Source organism: Amphiura filiformis, chromosome 4 (genome assembly GCF_039555335.1).
Source record: "Amphiura filiformis chromosome 4, Afil_fr2py, whole genome shotgun sequence".
Classification (NCBI taxonomy): Eukaryota; Metazoa; Echinodermata; class Ophiuroidea; order Amphilepidida; family Amphiuridae; genus Amphiura; species Amphiura filiformis.
In genome coordinates this window covers 45,492,854-45,514,430 of record NC_092631.1, presented here as the reverse complement: position 1 = coordinate 45,514,430, position 21,577 = coordinate 45,492,854, and the positions used below count along the sequence as shown (strand labels likewise).

The 21,577-nt window shown below is 35.3% G+C and overlaps 1 protein-coding gene across 1 annotated transcript; it reads right to left on the bottom strand.

The window, feature by feature from the left end:
- Positions 1 to 568: 568 nt before the first annotated feature.
- Positions 569 to 21,468, bottom strand: LOC140149558 (uncharacterized). Its single transcript, XM_072171637.1, has 13 exons — positions 21,273 to 21,468; positions 15,379 to 15,712; positions 13,533 to 13,674; positions 12,093 to 12,212; positions 11,357 to 11,479; positions 10,730 to 10,840; positions 8,681 to 8,839; positions 8,192 to 8,311; positions 7,328 to 7,489; positions 4,981 to 5,091; positions 3,079 to 3,210; positions 996 to 1,136; positions 569 to 630 (listed from the first exon to the last, which is right to left on the bottom strand). The coding sequence occupies exons 1-13, from the start codon at positions 21,359 to 21,361 to the stop codon at positions 569 to 571; spliced, it is 1,806 nt and encodes a 601-aa protein (XP_072027738.1). The 5' UTR covers positions 21,362 to 21,468.
- Positions 21,469 to 21,577: the final 109 nt, after the last annotated feature.

Sequence of the window (21,577 nt, the reverse complement as noted above, 5' to 3'; positions counted from 1 at the left end):
GATGTCAGAACACAAAGCTGAAGTCAATAAGGCCACCAACAAAAAGTACACTCGATCTGAACGCAAGTTATCAGAAAAGAACAGACCAAATCAGCAATTTCTGATCATGTTGCCCGGGCCAACCACGTTATCAATTGGGATGATTCAAAGATCCTTGGGCGGGAGCACAACAAGAAGTCTAGAGAAGTTCGAGAAGCCATGGAGATTAGAAGAAGGGGGAGCAAGACCTTAAACAGAGAGGAGGGCACATATTTCCTTAGCCACGTATATGATCCGCTTTTGAAGACTGCGAAAGAGTCTAAGCCCAACCGGAAACCCATCTCCCGGGAAAGTGGATCAGATGACCATATCAGTCATACCTGATGAAGTCCACCGACGTGAAGGACGAAATATTGTAGTGAGTTAATTTTCACTTGGTTTTGTCACTCAAAAATGTCTTGTTTATGATTTAATCAGTTGAGCTGCTTTCAATGAGTGTTATCTTGGTTTAATAGCTTTTAATGGGGTTTAAGTCCTGCAAAGGTCGAATTGAATTCTACTGTAGACATGACTGCATCATGTCACAGGTCTACTCACGATCGTTCCGGCTAGGTACATAGTACTCAACTTCTTTGACCAACTCATCTTTTCCTGTTGCCCATAAAAGGTAACAGTCTGATGTGATGAGTTGCTAGTCTGATGAAACCACTATTATAGTGGTGAAACGTCACTAAAATCTGAGTAAAACATTATCATTTTATATTATTTAATCATCTTTATTCAAAATTACAACAAAGTTGCCTATGCAGAAGTCTAATACACATCATACTTCAGAAAGCAAAGTCGGAATCAACTGAAATTTTTGGAATAGGCCTTTTTCGTGGATATCTACTGAAAAAATGTCATAAAAAGAGGATGCTAGAATAAAAAAATACTCCTTCAATCAAATGACGTAATAATATTACAAAAGGTGTGTAAAATTAGCATTTTGTCCTTTGTCCATAATTTGTCCTTACCTATCAACGGATTATCCGTCTCAATTCCATAGGCTACTGGGAGGGGCGCATTCCATTTTACACATGGATCATTATTGGCACTAGTGGCAACAGTGCCTTTGTAGTCAGCTCCATTGGTATTGACGTAGCAATCAGTGAACACTAAAATAATCCAAATATTGGTAATTGGTGAAAATGTAATTATGAATGCCTACATTATGGTAAAGATAACTCAACTCAAATTATGTATAGGTTAAAAGGGCATTTCGTGATCCACAGCCTCATCCCCCCACTTTTCTCCAAAAAAAGTTGAGGTTTTCATACCACTGGAAACCTCTGGCTACATAATGTTTATGTACCAAAAATTTCTTGCAGATTAATTTGTTGACCAAAAATATCGTCAAATTTGAATTTCGTTCTGGTATACTAGAACAAACTTACTGCAGTGGCCTATGGAGCAGTATAATGCACATAATCATGCATAACTCGCTAACGCAAAATCAGAATCAACTGAAATTTTGGGAATAAGCTATTTTCGTGGATATCTATTGATAAATGTCATAAAAAGAGGATGCTAGGATCACGAAATCCTCCTTTAATATATGTGCATCACTTGTTGGGAGTGAAATTGTACAAAATAATGCCGCATCAACATCTCAGTACAAATTGATCAAAATAATGCACGCGTACTGAGACGGTGATGCGTCTAATGCACGAGCCCCGTTTGCTCTGATTGGTTCTCGCTATCTTAAAGTGTACAAAGAAACATTACATCGCCGTTTGTGGCGCAAAATCATTGGTATACAATTCCATTTCCATCCTGGTCTTAAAGCCTTAATGTACGATCTTTTTAAATTTTTAGATTTTTCTTTTTTCTTCTAAAATGATAATATGCAATCATTATGAAAGTTCCCAATACATTTGGACGCGAAAAACATTGGGAATTTGCAAAGAAACTACATCATAAACTTCACCTCTATCACTCGAAACATCTCGCACGATTTGGATTAGGACAGCGAGTGCGGCCTCCTACGCGGCTAGTTTGGTTACGCTCCCTCCACATGTGGAGGGAGCGTAACCAAGCTAGTTTTGTAGGAGACTACGGTTTGCGATCGTGGCCGACATAAAGTCATAATTTAAACATTTATGACTTTATGTCGGACCAACAGAAAATCGTCCCGTTTTACTACAAATAGGACGAATTTGACAGTTTGCTCATAGATTTAAATTAGAACATGTGTAAGTATTACAAATATGCCAAAAAATCGGTTTTGAAAAAAATAAAGGTAAATTCTGAAAAAAGATCGTACATTATGACTTTAATACGAAAGGCGGCATAATTAAACTATCCGTAAGAAAATGATCAAAAACTTAAGGGAACTGGAATGAGCGTTTTGAGCGTTTCGACAGCATTTTTTGTGGGACATGAGAGCACACCAGACCTATCGAATTGCATTCTGAATACGAAGAATGTCTTTCTGATATCAAATAATTTTCATTTTATGTAATTCACAATATAATACAAATTTTATGACAAATTATTAAAATTTGATATTTTTCACATTTTGGAGATATAACAGTCCTCGAAGTAAATTTTATAAATTTAATGATATAGTCTTAAAGTATATGTAGCTGGGAGGAAAAGCCGACGATCAATTGAACATTTTGACCTTTCATATTGAAGATATGGATTTTTTCCCCCAAAAGACCTATTTTTTTTGGTGTTTTGGGAAAAAAATCCATATCTTCAATACGAAAGGTCAAAATTTTCAATTGATCGTCGGCTTTTCATCCCACCTACATACACTTTAGGTAGAAATCATCAGATTTATAAAGTTTACTTCGAGTACTGTTAAATATCAAAAATATCAATTTTTAATGATTTGCCATAAAATGTGTATTACGAATTTCAAAAAATCAAAATTATTTGATATCAGAAGGCCATTCTTCGTATTCAGAATGCAATTCGATGTCTGATGTGCTCTAATGTCCCACAATAAATACTGTCCAAACGTTTATACCCCTTCCCTTAAGATGAAGTGTCATTTAATAAATTCAATACAAGGGATGCAACACTTTTGCCTCTACATGAAGGCCCACTTACCAGAAGTGCATGTCTGCGGCATTTCGTTGCTTACATCTGCGCATGTCAGTTGACCATTACATTCGAACTTAAGATAGTGGGCATATGCTGGGATATTATCGTTCCGTCCGGAACACTTCACAAATATTTCCACTGTTTAAAAACAAAGAAAGATGACATCGATATTGACAAGTGAAAATGGGTGCTATCATTGTCAGGTACGTTTAGATAGCGCCTTCGCAGTTTTTTTTCAAACGATTTAGTTATTTCGTTATCACACCACGTGGCTGCAAATAACAACGGCGTCGATATGAATAACCCTAACAGCTCCATTTTATTATACATTTGGGTGAAGTGGAATAAGCGAGATAAAGTGTCTTGCCCAGGGTCCAGGACACAATAAGTTGGTTCTGACAGGGTTCGAACCCACAACATTGCGATTCGGATCGATCGACATGGATCCATGTGATACACCGTGATATCAACCTACGCCACTATGTGAATTTTATAATGTATAGCCTTTTGTAAACATCTACCAAAAAGTAATTACCACCCATTAAATAACGGCCATTATTCCAAACCGGTTGATCATTGTGTCAAATTTGGGATATGCAGTCGAAGCAGAATTTATTTCTGCGTATTATGACACCTCATTAATTCGTGTTGTAATGATCCCAATATTGGTGTCGCAGCGTACATTTAAATGAAAGTAGCCCAACATTTGGAAGAGGTCAAAACATACTTTAATAAATAAAAAATGTCATTATTCACACCAGTGGTCATTGTTTACTTAATCCCATATCAAAACATTACAAGTTCAATGTCTATGTTCACAAGAAGTGGAAGACCAAGGGTTACATTCTGTTGAAAACACCTCCAATCAGTAAATTTGGAATATAACAACTTGCAATTGTAGGCCATTTAGGACCTTGTTGGTCAAAAATATTTAAATATTCATCTTAAAATTCCCCATTACGTGTGAAATCATGACAATTGCTATTAATTATCACATGTTTTGATCCGCTCCAAATGAAGAATAATCCAATGAGAGCTGAACAGATTTCCTTCAATGGTTAATGAATACAGGGCAATAGGATTTTGCTGCAACTTTCAAATCTTTATTAAAATGTACGCTGCGACATCAATAAGGGAACCATTGTAACCCAGTGGGCACACCTGACGTTGAAATCACGATCAAGATACCTACGAATCCTAGAAAGGTTTCGAAGATGGTATGTCAAGCTACAGCAAAGGTTTGTAGTATGGGCAGAAAATGACATGGACGAATCAAATATAATACCTAAATTGCGATGGATTGATTAACATATCACCAACACACAATGACACAGGACCCACAAAATGTTTCAGGTGGGACGGAGTGGCTACAGAGAGCTCTGTCTTGCTGTCATTGAGCTTAAGCATATTCCTCCTCATCCATTTCCCGAGAGCATCAACACAGCAAGACAGGTTATTCAGAGCAGCCACAATAGAAGAAGGGTCCTGGGGTTAAAATTTAAAATCTGCATACATGTGTTAATTCAAATCGAATGATCTAACTATACGACCAAGCGGCAGAACATACAAAGTAAAGCCAAGTGGTCCTAAAATAGACCCTTGTGGTAAACCAAACTCTAAAGACAGAGGGTCTGAAAGCACACCATTGATTAACACACTGCTTGATCTATTTGGAAGGTATGACCTGACCCACTGACGAACAGTACCCTGTATACCAAGATCAAATTCAAGCATGTTAATGAGGGTTTCATGGCTGAGAGTGTCAAAGGCACTGCTTAAGTCTAGCAACACCTTGGCGTTGAGCAAGATTTTTCATGTCATCCTTAACTCTCATGAGTGCCGCCTCAGTGCTATGTGACCATTATCTAAGGGGGTAATTACTTTTTGGTAGAAGTTTATATTACCTACCCGCGTCAGAAGGCGCATTTTCAGCATATTGCACACTACCGGGCAAACTCATGGTAGCAGCACAATTCACTGCATAGAGAGGCGTCTCATCTCCAGTTTCGGCAAGACAAGCTGAACAGAAATGGTGTCATAAAGCTTAAATTAATAGTGCATTAAAATAAAGTAGTCTGGGTGATTATCTGAAGCGTTTACATTTAGCATGAAGGGATTTTGAACATGAAATTTACTAACATTTGAAACATAAAATATAAGGCGGCTATACAAAGACCGCTATTTTATGCAGTCAGATATTTTTTAAAGCGCATTTTAAAAAATATCAAAGAAGTACAAAGCAAGAAGCATTGGACCAGCGAAAGCAAAATATTTTGTACCATTAGATCTGGCTTGGCTCAGGGACACGGACCCTACTCTGCTTGGCATATAGGCAGAAAAAGCCCACTAATATATTGAGGAGCAAGGTAACGTTAACATTGTAAAACATAACGGAGCAGTTATGAATACGGTATTGCATGGGGTTGAGGTTGGAGGTTCTGGCTGAACGAGGAGTTGAACAAATCAACCGAGCAGCGCACTTTTGGAGCTTTTAAAGTATGTTTCTTTCACCTTGAGTGATACCATATGGCACTATCATACCCAAGCCAGGAAGATATGAGGAAATATACTGCACGTCAAAGGGATACTTGGGTATACGATAAACGTTGCGAAGGTGGAAGTTAATAGACTTAGAAAGGGAGGTACTATAATCACACACTGCATGCATGGCAGGATCAAAATATCCGAACTTCCAAGAATGGAGAGATCAAAAGCAGCATACAGTTGTGTATCATCGGCGTACACATGGTATCTCAAATGAGGACGCTTTATGATATCAGCCACAGTAACAGGTTTTGTTTAAAAATTGAATATGGGAGGGCCCACTACTGAACCAAGAGGAACCCAAAAGTTCACCACATATTGCTCATCAAAGTAAATGCCGGAAATAGTTATACCATCAGTACGTCCCATAAGGTAGCTACCCCCTCCCCTCAAAAAAGCCGCTGTGTTAATAAACCGTGGTAAATAGTTTCGAAAGCAGATACGAAATCTAGAAGGACAATACAGTATAATAAACAGCCGTGTTGTCATGTCGTCGTTAGCTTTATGCATTATGTCATTTCTTACACGAAGAATAATCGCATGCACTTGTATACAGGGTGTAACAATAAAATTTGTACAATTGCATTTTGCCTTCTCAGGAAAAACCTAAAACAGTTATGGCCCAAATGTTATATGCAATACAATCAGTAATATCTTGGCTAAAAGAAGACGTTTAGTTGGTTTCTTTACTAGCTTGGGTTCAAAAGTTATGTCCGATTAATTAAAACGTCCAGAAAACGTGTTGGGCCACTTTTGTCATTTTTGTGCACATCAAGTTTGTACCGCTTATCGTGCATTAAACATCAAAGAACTGACACAAAAGTCGTGTTTCTTCATATAATTAACATGAACTTAATGATAATATGATCTTTCTTTAAAATCTATTAATGAAGTCGTGAAATTTCTTTCAAATTATCTTATAAATAAAGTAACTTCTCATATCCCTGAGATATAAGTACAAAACAATAGGATTTTGAAATTAAGTTCAGCTTGGCTTCTAGCTGTTCTGGGGCGACCACTATTGCCAGCATTTCTGTTAACAAATTCCACATATTTCTCATATGTAATTGTATGCCTTGATGGAAGACATGAGTTTGGAAAATGAGCTATAAACAATCTTATGGTTTTTGCTCGACTCCATGTGCTACCGAATGTCACAACCATAAAAATATGCTCTTCCAACGTGAATTGGGATTGAAGTTGTTGAGCTGCAGCCACGATTTCTAGTAAACATGGTAAATGAGGTTGTTATGTCAGTGATTAGTTGTGACTTTCAAAAACTAAAGGAGATATTCTATTATGTAATCATTTCTATCACTTCGAACACCCCATTATTTAAAACTACCTACCATAAGAGCATTGTCCATGGTTCCAACTCTATTTAGTCACTTTTGTAACAGTTTAGACAAAAGTGGCCCAAGCGGTTTTAAGACTAGGTTACATAATTGGCCATATCTTCATTTTTATACCTTCGATTTTATTGAAACAAAGTTTAGCTGGTGGCTAAAGAAATTATCTTGATAGACATATAAATATCAAACCACAACATAAGCGGCATACTTGTGTAATTCTATTTTCAAAATTGTACAAATTTTATTGTTACACCCTGTACTGTCAATACAAAAAAGGTTTATTCAAGTCATATCAACATAATCAAGTCGTGTAACGTTATTTCTACCTGTGTGCAGTTATTTCGGTCCAAGATACTTACTGCAGTCTTTTTCATCAGTCGGGTCGCCTCTTACACATGTTGGGTCTTCTCCTTCACATGTTGGTTCGCATGTTTGGAAAAAGTCACAGACATCGTATTCGTCAACACATTGCCACATATTGCCACACATTTGTTCGAATTCAGGATCACAACGAACTCTTCCTATAAGTTAAGAAAACAATTAGTTACAATCTGCACATTGTAATTCACAATTGAAGTTAAAGCCATATTATAACATTTTCATACAAAATAGATAAGCATTTCTTTGCCATAAAATATTAGCTTTTACGGTCAGATGTATTCCCTTTTATTTTTGAGCCGAACAACTAAGGCAAAGCAAAGAAAATTGGAATTTACTACCAGCGGCGATATCGCCAATACGTAATATGGTACGATCGTTTGTTGTGTAGATCACCGTCCCGCAAGCCATGTACGTACTTTGTTACGACATGGTTACTGCATGCGACTAATAATTCCATCGTAATAATAAAACGACATGCGTTTTATTCAAATCTCGGAATTTAACAAAACTACAGCACCTAGAGCCTTGATTTTTGTAGGGTATGTTGGTTTTTTAGTGATATAATCGTGTAAAAGAGAAGAATTTTGAAAAATATTGTGGGCGTCCTCCTCAGCGAATGATATAATATGGCTGTAATACATATTCGTGCATGAAAGGGATTTAGTCTCAAGCAACCGAATGTATTTAATTAAAAAAAAAGTAAACATAAAGAGATAATGTAAACACATATTCAATCAATCAATCAATCAATCAATCAATCAATCAATCAATCAATCAATCAATCAATCAATCAATCAATCAATCAATCAACCAATCAATCAATCAATCAATCAATACTTTACCACAATCCATCTCATCCATCCTATTTGAACAGTCCGGATACTGATCACACTTGTATTGCTCTGGTATGCATTCTCCATTTTGACAATCAAATTCCCCATAAATGCATTCCTCCGGTGCATCTGGGAATCAAGTTGTAATTTACTGTAATTATTATATTGCGTTACTTTTGTATTCTGAATATTCTCAATAAACGCCCACAACAGAAATACAGTGTATTAATTTAAAAGCAGACCAAATCATCAATAATTAATTCAAAATCACTATACGGTGATTGATTAGGGTCAGGCTTAGAGTTAGGGGTTAGGGTTAAGGATTAGTTTATACACCGTGTTAAGGTGCGATAAATATTCTACAGTTATTCCGTTTTTATTCATTAGTACATTTTTATACAACCGAGTTAATCGGTCACTTCATGTACCGAATATAAAACATTTTGAATGAAACAGCTAAAAAAGTCTATCACAATGAATTGATGACAAACCACCAACCTGCAGGTTTAAGGTAATTGCACGCATCACTGCCTTTGACTTCGTCATCGGCTAAGTCACAATCCTGTACACCATCGCACAAAAATCGTGCGGGAATGCACTTTTCGGGGAACGAATCATCACAAACATAGCCACCGTCACAGTCATTTGCCAAATCAGCTGTGGATTAAATTGTGTAACAACTTATAACACTCAAAATAATGTACACGTTAAAATTTAGTTACTCCTACCATATGGAAAACAATCAGTAATGGATGCAATCAGAATTTGGGATTAAACCTTCATTGCCATTTGATTAAGCATTGAATTTTCTCTGTCATGACCTAAAGCTTTTTAGCTTGATTGAGCATTTTGCTTGGGTTTTGTCTTGTCCCACCAGGACCAAAGTATGTCTCCATATAGTCAGTTTAAACAAAACACGAAGATCAAGTCTTTGGATAGAATGTAAGAAACATAATATCGGAGACAAAGAAAATGTGAGAGACGGCAGGGTCGTGTCAAGTAATAAGGATAATATTAAGGGACAGTGCTGGCGAGATGCGGGGTTGATCCTAATTCGGATTAGAGATTGCGATGTTCGATACGCGGAACGTGCGTTCAATACGTGCATTTATACGTACATTCATGTATTACACAAGACTCTACCAACGATTTGCATACTGCTGTTCAGTCCTGACCAAAATGTTTGTTACTAAAATTTGATAAACAGGGTGGCGTCTATGCAGATTTTAAGTGGTCTCTGTTAATTTGGCATACATTTGATTTTAAAACAGGGCTCATGTGTTTTTCACAGTGCTCCCCGAATATTAGTATTGCATAAAACTAATATTTCGGTAGATTAAGGACCACTACATGCATTATTCCACTTATGCGTGGAGTGATTACAGGTCCCGGGGTTACAGGTATCATACAGGGTGATTTAAAATGAACTGTACCCAACTTCACCCATTTTTTAATATATATTTGCGGAGATTGTACATATCACAAAAACTATCATAGAAAGCAGTGATAAGTGTTCTGTAGTAGAAATTTTGAATTTTGATAATAAGTGGTTTTAGTTAGAAGATATCTCATTTTCAGTTTATCATCCAATTTTTAGACCAACACACGGAACTATATAAGTTTATCCGTGTTCTCTACCGCAGTAACAAAATGCAACTACCATGACTACGTACATGTACAGCAAAACCAAGACAAATGTTATTTTGCATTATTAAATCAATAATATTGATATTCAATTACAATGTTAGGTTTGCAAATATTACATGTTAAATAATTCATGTAGAACATGAAATTGTAGAGGGCAATTTGAATTCAAATAGAAATGGTGCTGGTACAATATCCATTAACTCGTAATTGATACCTGATTTTTTCACCAATAATAGGAAATAGCCTTCTACCCTATTACAGCTTGCAATATAAAATTATTTAAATGTCGGTAAGTATTTAATTTTAATTGTATTTATTTATCAATTCATCTTATTTTCATTTTTAAATAAGCATGCGCAATTTATGTTGAACGAAAGTGTCTCAGGGCAGTTGAGTGAGCAAAATACTGCAGAACAGATAGTTTGAATAAAATACTCATCTGTGTGCAACATCGTTTTTGGTGTGTTTTCTAAAAATGTACTTTTCTTCAAAACCATTTGAGGTAAAGACATGAATTTTTCACCAATACTAGGAAACATACTATCCTGTTACAGCTTACAAACACAAATTATTTAAATGTCGGTAAGTATTTTGTTTTAATTTTTGAAGTTGGGTACAGTTCATTTTAAATCACCCTGTATCAATCAACGAGTGAACGGAAGAAACAATAATGCTCTCAATAAACGTACGGTACATTATAAGCCTATACTGTCCTTTCATGCAATCATTTTAATACATAAGTCATTAAAGCTCAGTGAAGAGTCGAAAGATGTACTCATGAAAAATACACTTTTACAGTCTTTATCATTAAGGTAAAAAAAATGAAATAATGAAAAGTAATATTAACTTCAAGAAAACATTTATTTTATATTTTATTACAAATTTGGTTGTGAAACTTACGACAGTATTCTTCATCGCTCTCATCTACGCAGTTAGAATTACCATCGCAGACTGAGTTTCGTCCTATGCAACCACCTTGCTTGATGCATTTGAATTCATTCGTACGACATGCTGTCAATAAGAAAACAAAATCAAGGCCCCAGTTAGCAGAATATGCCCACATTCTGATTCATCACTGAACATAAATTGAAATCAAAGAAATAAATTGAAATGTGTTATTTTCTAATTTTTGTACAATTATCAGTGGCGTAGATTTCTTTTTGACATGGGGGGGGGGGGGAATGGGGTTGGAAACAGCAGCGCCTTATGGCGACAGAATAAGTTAATGATACAAATGCGCGCGAAGCGAGCGAAAAATTTTGCTATTTTTAAGCTAAACTGATGAAATATGGTGCAAAAGTGGAATAAATTTGTACTTTTGGGGCTAAAATGGGCAAATATGAGGTTAATTTGGTCAGAAACTTATATTCAGGCGTCAACATTGGGGGATGATTGTATGGAGCATCCCCCTGGCAAAATATTGGGGGAGGGATAAATAGCCCCCATCCCCCCGGGATCTACGCCTATGACAATTATATTATTTCCCATGCTTTAAAAATATAAAAAATCATAAATTATCATTCTTACTGCAATCCCATTCATCCTCTCCGTCATAACACGTTTTGGTTCCATCACATTTCATTTGGTCTCGAATACAATAACCTACATTGCTTCCCTTGTTGCATTTAAATTGACCAGCACCACAGGGTCCTAAAACATGCGTTACAACGATAAAACTTGTTAGTCATTAATATCAGGCCTTTATCTGTTCAAATGCTTGTATGTTTTTCAGGAAGATGTTCATTTAAGGTTTGAAGAAAATATACGTACATTTCATCTTGTTAAAACCAAAAGTTATTTAATGAGCTGACAATTTCGACCATCTTGGACGTGATGTTCTTCAGAGCGATGTTTATCGTTCCAACTTTCTTACACCAACAGAGGGCGCACCAGCGTGCGGATCATATACGTGACTAAGATAACGTGACCCCTTATACAAAAGACTCCCGCGCGTTTGCATTCTTTCTCGAGGAGTTGAATAAGGAAGAGGCACATGATCTTAGTCACGTATACGATCCTCTTCTGGGCGCTAGTGCATGCGCCTTCTGTTGGTGTACAGAAGTTAGATCGACAAACATCACTATAAGAAGACGGCCATCGCGGTCGAAACTGGCAGGTCAAAAAATCTTTGGCTTTGACAAGATAAAATGTTGCTGTAAAATGTGTCAAAATGTGCAGAATAAGTAATGCAAAAATATATATTTTAAAATGCAAAGATACTTTTTGTACGCAGTTTATAATTATAAATTACATTTATACATACCATAGGTGCAGTTCTTTTCGTCCGACTTGTCTTTACAATGATCTACTCCGTCGCATAGTAGGTAGGAACGTACGCATAGATATTCATTATCGCAAAGAAAATCACCCTCCTGACAGGGAACTAAAGAAAGAATACAATAACAGATGTCATCATCATGTACCTTTTTAGTTACCCCGCCATAATTATGGAACTCTCTCTCCCTTAAAAGAGCATTTCGTGATCCACAGCATCATCCCCCTACTTTTCTCAAAAAAAGGTTGAGATTTTTATGTCACTGGAAACCTTTGTCTACGTAATGGTTATGTACAAACAATTTCTTGCAGATTAATTCGTTTAGCAAAGATATCATGAAATTTGAGTTTCGTTCTGGTATACCAAATTACAACACATTGTCTATGGAGCAGTGTAATACACATAATCATGCATAACTCGCAAACGCAAAATCAGAATCAACTGAAATTTTGAGAATAAGCTTTTTTCGTGGATATCTACTGAAAAATGTCATAAAAGAAGAATGCAGGGATCACGAAATACTCCTTTAAGTCATACGATGCTCTGTTTAAGTCCACATAAAAAAACTTGCTCAGGACGCATTTGTTTTAATTATACATATATTCGTGTTCGATATTTTCTTTTTGCTTCATATATTTTCCTGTATTGTATTTACATGTACATGTATTGATATGTATTTATGTTCTGAGTTAGGAAGCAGTGGATTTTAGCAAATTCGGAGCGGAGGTCCGGTCATGTTAGAGTAACGGGCTTCTTTCACTTTCAATGTGTGGTTACGTACCCAGGCTACGATACAAAACCGTTCTGTTTTGAGAAAAGAACCGTAATAGCAGCTGAATCAATCGGTCGTTTAAAAAAATAAGTGTTGATGTTGGTTTTGATCACGTGGTTTCCTATTACCCTGCCTAAGCTCTTAACTGACAGCATTAACAATACATTTGTCTGTACCCTTTATTAGGAACTTTAAAGTTATAGAAAGCCGTTTCGGTTTTCTTTTCAGTTTGTTACATATCGGTATCCGCAGGAAATCCGGTTTGAAGTCACCTTTATCAAAGTATACCAAAGAAGTTTCTCAATTATTGCGCAGTGCAATATTCACGAGCAGAGAAGTCGAACAAGTCAATCTACATTTGAAAGCGTGGGTTCGATTTTCAGATTAGCCTATTTGCCTCTGAACAAATATAGACCATCGAAATATTTCTACCCAGAGTATAAAAGAATAGACACTTGAAGCCTACTCGAGTGTCTATTCATTATGCATATCGCATACACGAGGATCGATTGAAGATTGAAGCTATAATTACTTCCAGCATAGAATATGTAGACTTTTATTCAACTAAGTTTTTTATTGCTCGAAGAAATGAGAAGTATTGAGGGCCTCGCTTTGGAACAAATCTCTCATTATGGCTTTAAAGTTGGCACACTTACTGTAGTAAGGCAGCGGAGTTAAGTCATCAACGTAGAGAACATGCCTGTGTTTGGATTTCGCAATAGCTGATCTCCTTAAACTATTTAAGTTGCATACCGTAACAGCGGGAAATTCTAGTTGAGTTTGTGTAGTGATGGTCACCTAAATGCAAAATTGTGACAAATGGAATTTAATTTTGGATATCAAACCATATATCAAACTAAACACACTATTTTGTACATTCTGTTGACTTCATTTCTTAACCAAGCAGATGACAAATAGGTTTGTGATCATTAAAGATATTCTTGATCTTTAATTAGTTTTTCATTTTTTTTTACAGAAATGAATGATTATGTACCACATGCCACAATGTATTTCATTGCACGTTTAATCACGAGTGGATCCTTTATCATGTTTGTTGGTGCACATATGCAATGAACAGCCTCTTGGAAGCATCTTACATAATGCATCACTGTAAAAATGCTTCGTAACAATTAGTTTTCAAATTGTTCCAACTTTCTAAAGCACATTATTTGGGCTATGTGTCATAGTTTTGTCAGAATTGTGGTTTTGATTGGTTCCGACAACCAATTTTGTCAAAATCAACTCGCGAATGTACCCATGAATGGATGGTTTTGCAAGCCACAATAGAAATATCGATTATTTCTGCTGGTTATATGTGACCGTCCACGGCAAATGAGCCGTAAATTCCTCCCCCGGTCAATTTTGTTTTATTTCGTGTTTAAAAAATAAACATCATAAACTTAAAAATGGTATATCATTTGACTTCAAACGATATCCAGAAGCGGGGTTATGGTTTGTTAAACTTTGCTCCTTCAACAAAATTATAGCTTTTTTAGTTTCTCTGTGTGTCTCTTTTTCCACATTGCTGGCAATAAATATCAATCAGTCATAATTGGCGGTCATTTCAAATCATCCCCAAGTCAACGAGGTTTAAGAAGGTTCTCTCATTGTTAATTGTTGGTTATGCATACCTATACAAAATACAATGCCTGGTAACCCACCACTTGAAAAGGATTTAGCAAAAGCAAATAAAGACCAGAGCTATTAAAAGTTCTATAGCCATCTAAGGTAGAAGCTTATTATCCACTTCAATAATAGGATTATTGATTGGTGTTGTGACTATCAAAATAAGACAGATGTCGCGCCAGCTTAAGTGACCGATGAATACAACCTTCGTACACATTTTACACCGTAACTCGGAATACAATTTAGGGAATTTACGGCTCGTTTGTGCTGCCGGGTCACATATTACAAATGAAGTACTGGTTGGACATAGTATCAGTCGCAAGTGAAAAAAGGTGAAATCAAAATTGATATTCTGACAAAATTTATAATATATAGACCCACACGATGTGCCTTACAGAGAGGTGGTAAATAATGTATCTTCCTTTAGCGAACTTTATTAGTTTGAAACGCAAAAAAGTTAATTAAAAAAAAGCTCACGGGCGAAGTTGAGGCCTGTAAAATCAACAATCTTACACTGAAAGACACAATTTCATGCCTGATTTCAACACCCAATTTAAAAAAAATAATGTCCAAGCACTATGTTTTTAAATGACATTGCTGAAGAAAAAAAATATTATGCTATGCATAACAATAGAAGCTGGTCAGTGGCGTACTGAGTGTATTCAATACTGCGACAAAATAAATTGGGGAAGCAGATGTGAGATATATGACATAAAGCATGCCAAAATATTACATTCATACAAGTACTAGTACTTTGTCATGAATTCAAAAGAAAGTCTTTAGTTTGATTTTTGACCGATTACTATCGCGGACGGTATAGTGATATGTACATGCATGATAATTTTATATAAGTAAAAAATATTGGATGAATCTTACCTCGGTAACCGTACCAAATGCAATAAATCGAGCGACCAAGCCTTCCATTTGCCAGATGAAAGCAGCAATTGCTCCCAACACGATCAATGTCCATATAATCCGCCCAATTATTGACGATGCAGTATAGATATGTACAAAACCATGGGCAGAAGTTACATTGGTGGCGAAGTAACCAAAACTGTTGTCAATATCCCTCACGCTACCTATTCTTGGTTTCTCGCTCTCATTTTCTGCTATTGTCGTTAAAGGGCGTGGCTCTTGTGATGGTTGTTGTTTAGTTGGGAATCCCGCTAGAGAACTCTCTCTTCTTCTTGTTGGCCAAAATCCAGGAGGTCTGTAAGTGCAATGTTACAGATTACAAAATAAGAAGGAAATACACTTCGGTTATAGATTTAAAGAAATGAGGGATTTGGTAAAATTCTGAAATTTATTTATATATAAATTGATATTCTGACCACTAAATACAAAATCTATTTGCGAAATACTACATTATATTAATGTTAATTATTATGTAAAGCGAATGGTAAAAACAGCTAACCCGCCTAACAAAGTAGGCGAGATTTAAAAAAAGTTCTCGTGAAAAAAATTATTGTCTCGGCTCTCGGTTACCCCATACGTTACTCGTGGTTGCGATGGTAATATACAGGTAGACTAGGCGACTGTACCAATATTGAGCTATAATGTTGTATGGTTTAAAAGGAGTGTTTTTAGTCACCAGTATGCTTCGACTATATTTATAAATACGTATTTATAAATACGCACGTGACAAATATCGCGCTGCCATAACAGCTTGTAGACAGTAAGTCTCGAAGTGACCGGATGGTCTTCATATACATTTGAATGCAAAGGCGGTAAACAACACGAGGCTAATGTGCAGCAAAATTGTCTATTTTGGTCAACTTTGTGATTATATTGTAAAAGTTTCTGTCGATAACAAAATCTGAATCCCCCCTGTGTAATAATTTTGCTATTCAATTAATAGCTACATTTGCTGATATTTATCTAATGAGTTCCTACAGTTCCCATCCTCTGTTCAATTGCATGAGGATTTGGTTACGCTTGCTGGTCTTGGTATGTCGTGCCCATGGGTCACGTGCGTATTTATTACGTATTTACGAGTATAGTCGAAGGCAGCTGGTCACTGTGGTCAAGCCTGTGGGTTGGTATCCCCACATTTGTTTGTTTGCTTTATTTATATGAATATGTTTGTGTAAACACACATACATATCGGGTCATCCTTTTGTTGTGATCACACAGTTTTCTTTTTTAGCCCCGAGAGATAAAGAAGATAATTAACTGCTCGTTGTTGCCTTTGTCTTTGGTTTTGTATTGCATAATTCTCTGGTTTATAGACGAATCCAATTTCACGTATTCCTATACCTCAATGGCAGCCATTAGCTAGGTCCCCGTCGGCTCTATCTCACCTAAAATGTGAAATGATGCGGCCTTGGAGGGTATTTTAAATTGCATTCTATCACCCGTGTTACACGTAGACAAAAGAATGATGACAGTTTACAACACTAAAGAATCTAACATCGAATTGTAAGCGTGTTTAATCCACCCAATTGGGCACTCACAATACCAGTTTGGTGCATGCGGGGACCCAATAATGGCCGACCAAATCCTGACCATGATCTGGCCTGCTCGTTGGATTCGTCTATAGTTAATCATACTCTCTAGTCATTTGTCACATATTTAAGTTGGTCTTAAAGTATCCTTGAGTTCCAAATCTTTATTGTCAATTGTCATGCTTGTTGTAGAGAACACAACAGAATACATGGTTAAAAACCAATTATATTCTTTATAGTCTCTCTTTTTGTAGAGCTCCAGGTTTAATTTGAGAATTAGATTTGATAAATATTTAACCTACAGATATTTTGACTACTTTATAAAATCTTGTAATTTTATCTGCTGAACATGCTTTTCAAATTTATTTTACAAAGACAACGCGCCATATGAAGATTCAAATGTGATTCCACATTAAAACTGGAACTCTGTTAAAGTTGATATAATGATATCACATTTTTTCTTGAACCAATCATTTTTATACACGTGGTTGCCGTCATTTTAATTTCTTTAACCACATTATTGAATCATTGACCACTATACTGGCAGAATTCCCTAACATTATTTTTAGTTCTAAGAAAGTATATGTCATCCAATGAAGGTGCATTTTATGAAACTATGGCGGTAATTGTGCTTGCTGATTTTTATTTCTGCATATTATAAGCAATAAAACATAATATAAAACAGTTAAAGATTGATTTTATTTTTGAGCATCTGGGCACTTTCTTTATACCTCAGGGGATATTTTAACGTGTCTCCTGGCACATCAGTGCAGTGAGATTAAAGATCCGTGCAGTGACAATTAAAAATCCGTGCTTAGAATATGCAGTAGAGAGGTATATCCCATTTTTCGGTCACTTTTTAACTAAAAATGTCAGATTTTTGCGCACTTTTGATCGCACTGAACACTTCGTCAACACTTCCTTTTCTTGAAAACCACATTTGCCAAATGAATATAGAAAAAGTGTGGTAACTGCTACATCAGAGCAGGCGCGGACATGGGCCCACACCCTAACTGAGTGAATTGACAACAGGACGTAGTATAACCTTGGCTTGATAACACCAAACATCTTCAAGACTGTGAACGTCCTTAAAATATTGACGCAGATCAAGCCAGGTAGCGTCCACATTCGGCCATGGTTTTCAATCTCTCATTATGAAATCTCTTGAAATCAACTGTTGCTATTGAAGCATCTTTTAAGTTTTAGTAACATTTGTTATATTTATTTTAATCATTTTAAGCCATTTCCATACAAAACCTGAAAGAATTCAGGGAACCCATAAATAAACCCATAAATTTTGCTTTATATTATCTGAAATTAAGTCCAGTTAAGCACACATCCCACGACAAGTAACTATAAAACCAAGTTTAGATGTGACCATTGTTACATTACATATCACAGTTCAAGCTTTTGTACAATTTTAAACTCCTGAAAAGCATGTACAAGAAACTTATGTTTTGCCTTATATTATTGGAAATTAAGTCCACTTCAGAGAACATCTCACGACGCAGGTAGTTGCAAAATTAAATATAAATTTTTATCACTGTTACACTATAATAGATAAAAGCTTTTAGAGCTTTTAAGAATTCCTTCGTTAGTGAAAAACGTGTTAAATATCGTAATGTGAAAATGGCCTGTAAACACGCATCCGCACACAATGATGTTGTCAACTACATGGTATATGGTAACCTGTTTGATGAAAAGGAAGTACAAAAAAAAAGTTTTGACTCATATTGTCTGAAATTAAGGGATCTAAAATGAGCGTTTATTGGGTTTCGACAGTATTTTTTGTGGGACATGAGAGCACCTCAGACCTATCGAATTGCATTCTGAATACGAAGCATGTCTTTCTGATATCAAATAATTTTCATTTTGTGAAAATCACAATATAATACAAATTTTATGACAAATTATAAAAATTTGATATTTTTCAAATTTTTGATATATAACAGTCCTCGAAGTAAATTATATAAATCTAATGATATATTCTTAAAGTGTATGTAGCAGGAGGAAAAAGCCGACGGTCAATTGAAAATTTTGACCTTTCATATTGAAAATATGGATTTTTTCCCACAAAGACCTACTTTTTTTGGGTGTTTTGGGAAAAAAATCCATATCTTCAATACGAAAGGTCAAAATTTTCAATTGATCGTCGGCTTTTCATCCCACCTACATACACTTTAAGTATAAATCATCAGATTTATAAAGTTTACTTCAAGTACTGTTAAATATCAAAAATATCAATTTTAATGATTTGCCATAAAATGTGTATTAAATTGCGAATTTCAAAAATCAAAATTATTTGATATCAGAATGACATTCTTCGTATTCAGAGTGCAATTCGATATGTCTGATGTGCTCTGATGTCCCAAAATAAATACTGTCCAAACGTTCATACCCCAGCCCTTAAGTTCAGTTCAGAGCACATCTTACGGCTCATCTCATGTAGCTATAATTTTTGCTGACAACATTTCATTCCAAAGGTCATCCATCTACTAGTGTATAATGGTAATTCTAATTCCAACAGTGCTGCCATTAAATGGTACGCGGGATAGGATACCATCTATAGCTGATTCGATGTTGACCCTAATATCCATTAAGCTGATGAGATTTTTAAATGAAAATTACTTTGAAAGTCAGTAATTATTGCTGAATGATATTTTCTATATACATTAACCAATCATTAATGGATAATTTCGCCACAACATTGACGTACTATAACGAAAGGTATGGGCTGGTACAATTTGTGACCCTACTTATCATACCCTACTTTTCATACCCCACCTGACCCGACCTATTCTTTAAGTTTTGTTAGATATTCGCAGTGTATCCAGAAGGTAATCAAATACTGAACAATTAACCCAGCAAACACAAACACGTTTTAAAAACGTTTTAAATAAGTTATATTGTGGCGTTTGGCTTAGGTAAAAGCGTTTTTATAACATTAAAATGTCGGGTTATATAAAGATCATGAAAACGTTTTAAAACGTTTTGTATGAAAACACACTACAACAATATTTTAACAATGTTTTCAAAATGCTATTGTAAACTATTATTGCAACCTTATTTGCCAAATATTTTGTCAACACTTTATGTAAAACTATTTGCACCCAGCAAACACAGAAATGTTCTTAAAATGTTTTTTACAAAACGTTTTAATAACATTTAAATGTCGGGTTATATAAAGGTCGTGAAAACATTTTTAAACGTTATTGTAAATATTTTGGGCAAACATTTTTGCAAAATATTTTTCAACCACAAAATAACATTCTGTTTAGAACGATTTGTACCAAGTTTTCAAAAATGTTTTTGTAATGTTATTAAAACGTTTTTATACCCTTTATATAACTCGACATTTAAATGTTTTCTGTAAAACATTTGTGTTTGCTGTGCAGTAAATTACCAACAAATGTTATTTAATGTTATGAAAACGTTTTATACCATTAATGTGCCCTTTATATAACCCGACATTTAAACGTTTTCTGACAACCTTTTGCGAATGATGTCGAAAACGTTTTGTGTTTGCTGGGACCATACACATTTCCTTTATTATCGATAAAAACAGAATTTTCAAGTATTTTTTATCGCAAATTTCAAATCCTCGTTCAGCGATATTCAGATACAAAATTGTGGTTAGCATTGATGAGTTGTGAGCCCTATGCAATACTAATCGTTCGGAGTAATCGATACAATGATTATAATAATTTGGAACGTTTACCACTAATAAACAGTACAGCGACAACTTCGTGACCTCTTTTGTTGAAATTTTAGCCGGCAAACGCGTTTTATCAAAATAGCTCCAGAAATAGAAGACACGGGTCGTATATTGCTCCATTTACGTACCATGACCACAGATAAGATATCAAACATTTGTGTAAAGCAACAAATAACGTGTAAAAGTTGAATTATATGGAAAATAAAAAAGCTTGAACATGCCCAAAGTAGCCGGGAAAATGAGAAAAATTCCATGTCACGATCATGCTAGGAATATTGATAGTAGTTTGGTTGCATGAATAGGACCGCGCCCTTAAATAGTGTTTCTATTTTAACGTGGCGGCTATAATAGTGTTCATCGGTTATCGTAGAATGGGGTTTACAATATTTCTATCGGATTACCCGTAATGCATCATTTATAAACATTAAATAATAATAATAATAATAATAATAATAATAATAATAATAATAATAATAATAATAATAATAATAATAATAATAATAATAATAATAACACATTGCATTGTAGGAAATAAGGCAACCTATACAATAAATCTACAAAAGCAACAGTAAAATTTCCAGTCCCCTTTTTTAAAAGATACCATGACTTACCCTTGTACCATTCCGCCCGGATCATTGTACATAGGATTTCTGACAATCCAGCCATCAGGCAGGCCCCAATTCCTCCATCCAGCGTACATTATGAACAAATACTGTACACACCTACTTGATATTCAGTGATATATGTTGTAGTATAATGACATCAACTAGGTATAAGACAGATACGTTTTATTCTGAGAATACCAGAAACATGTCACGCATCATGTAATCAACTGAATTTTGTATTTTTAAAACGTTTTCAACGAAATCATTTGGTTTCATAAGGCATCTGAAAAGTCATTTTATAATCGTAATTA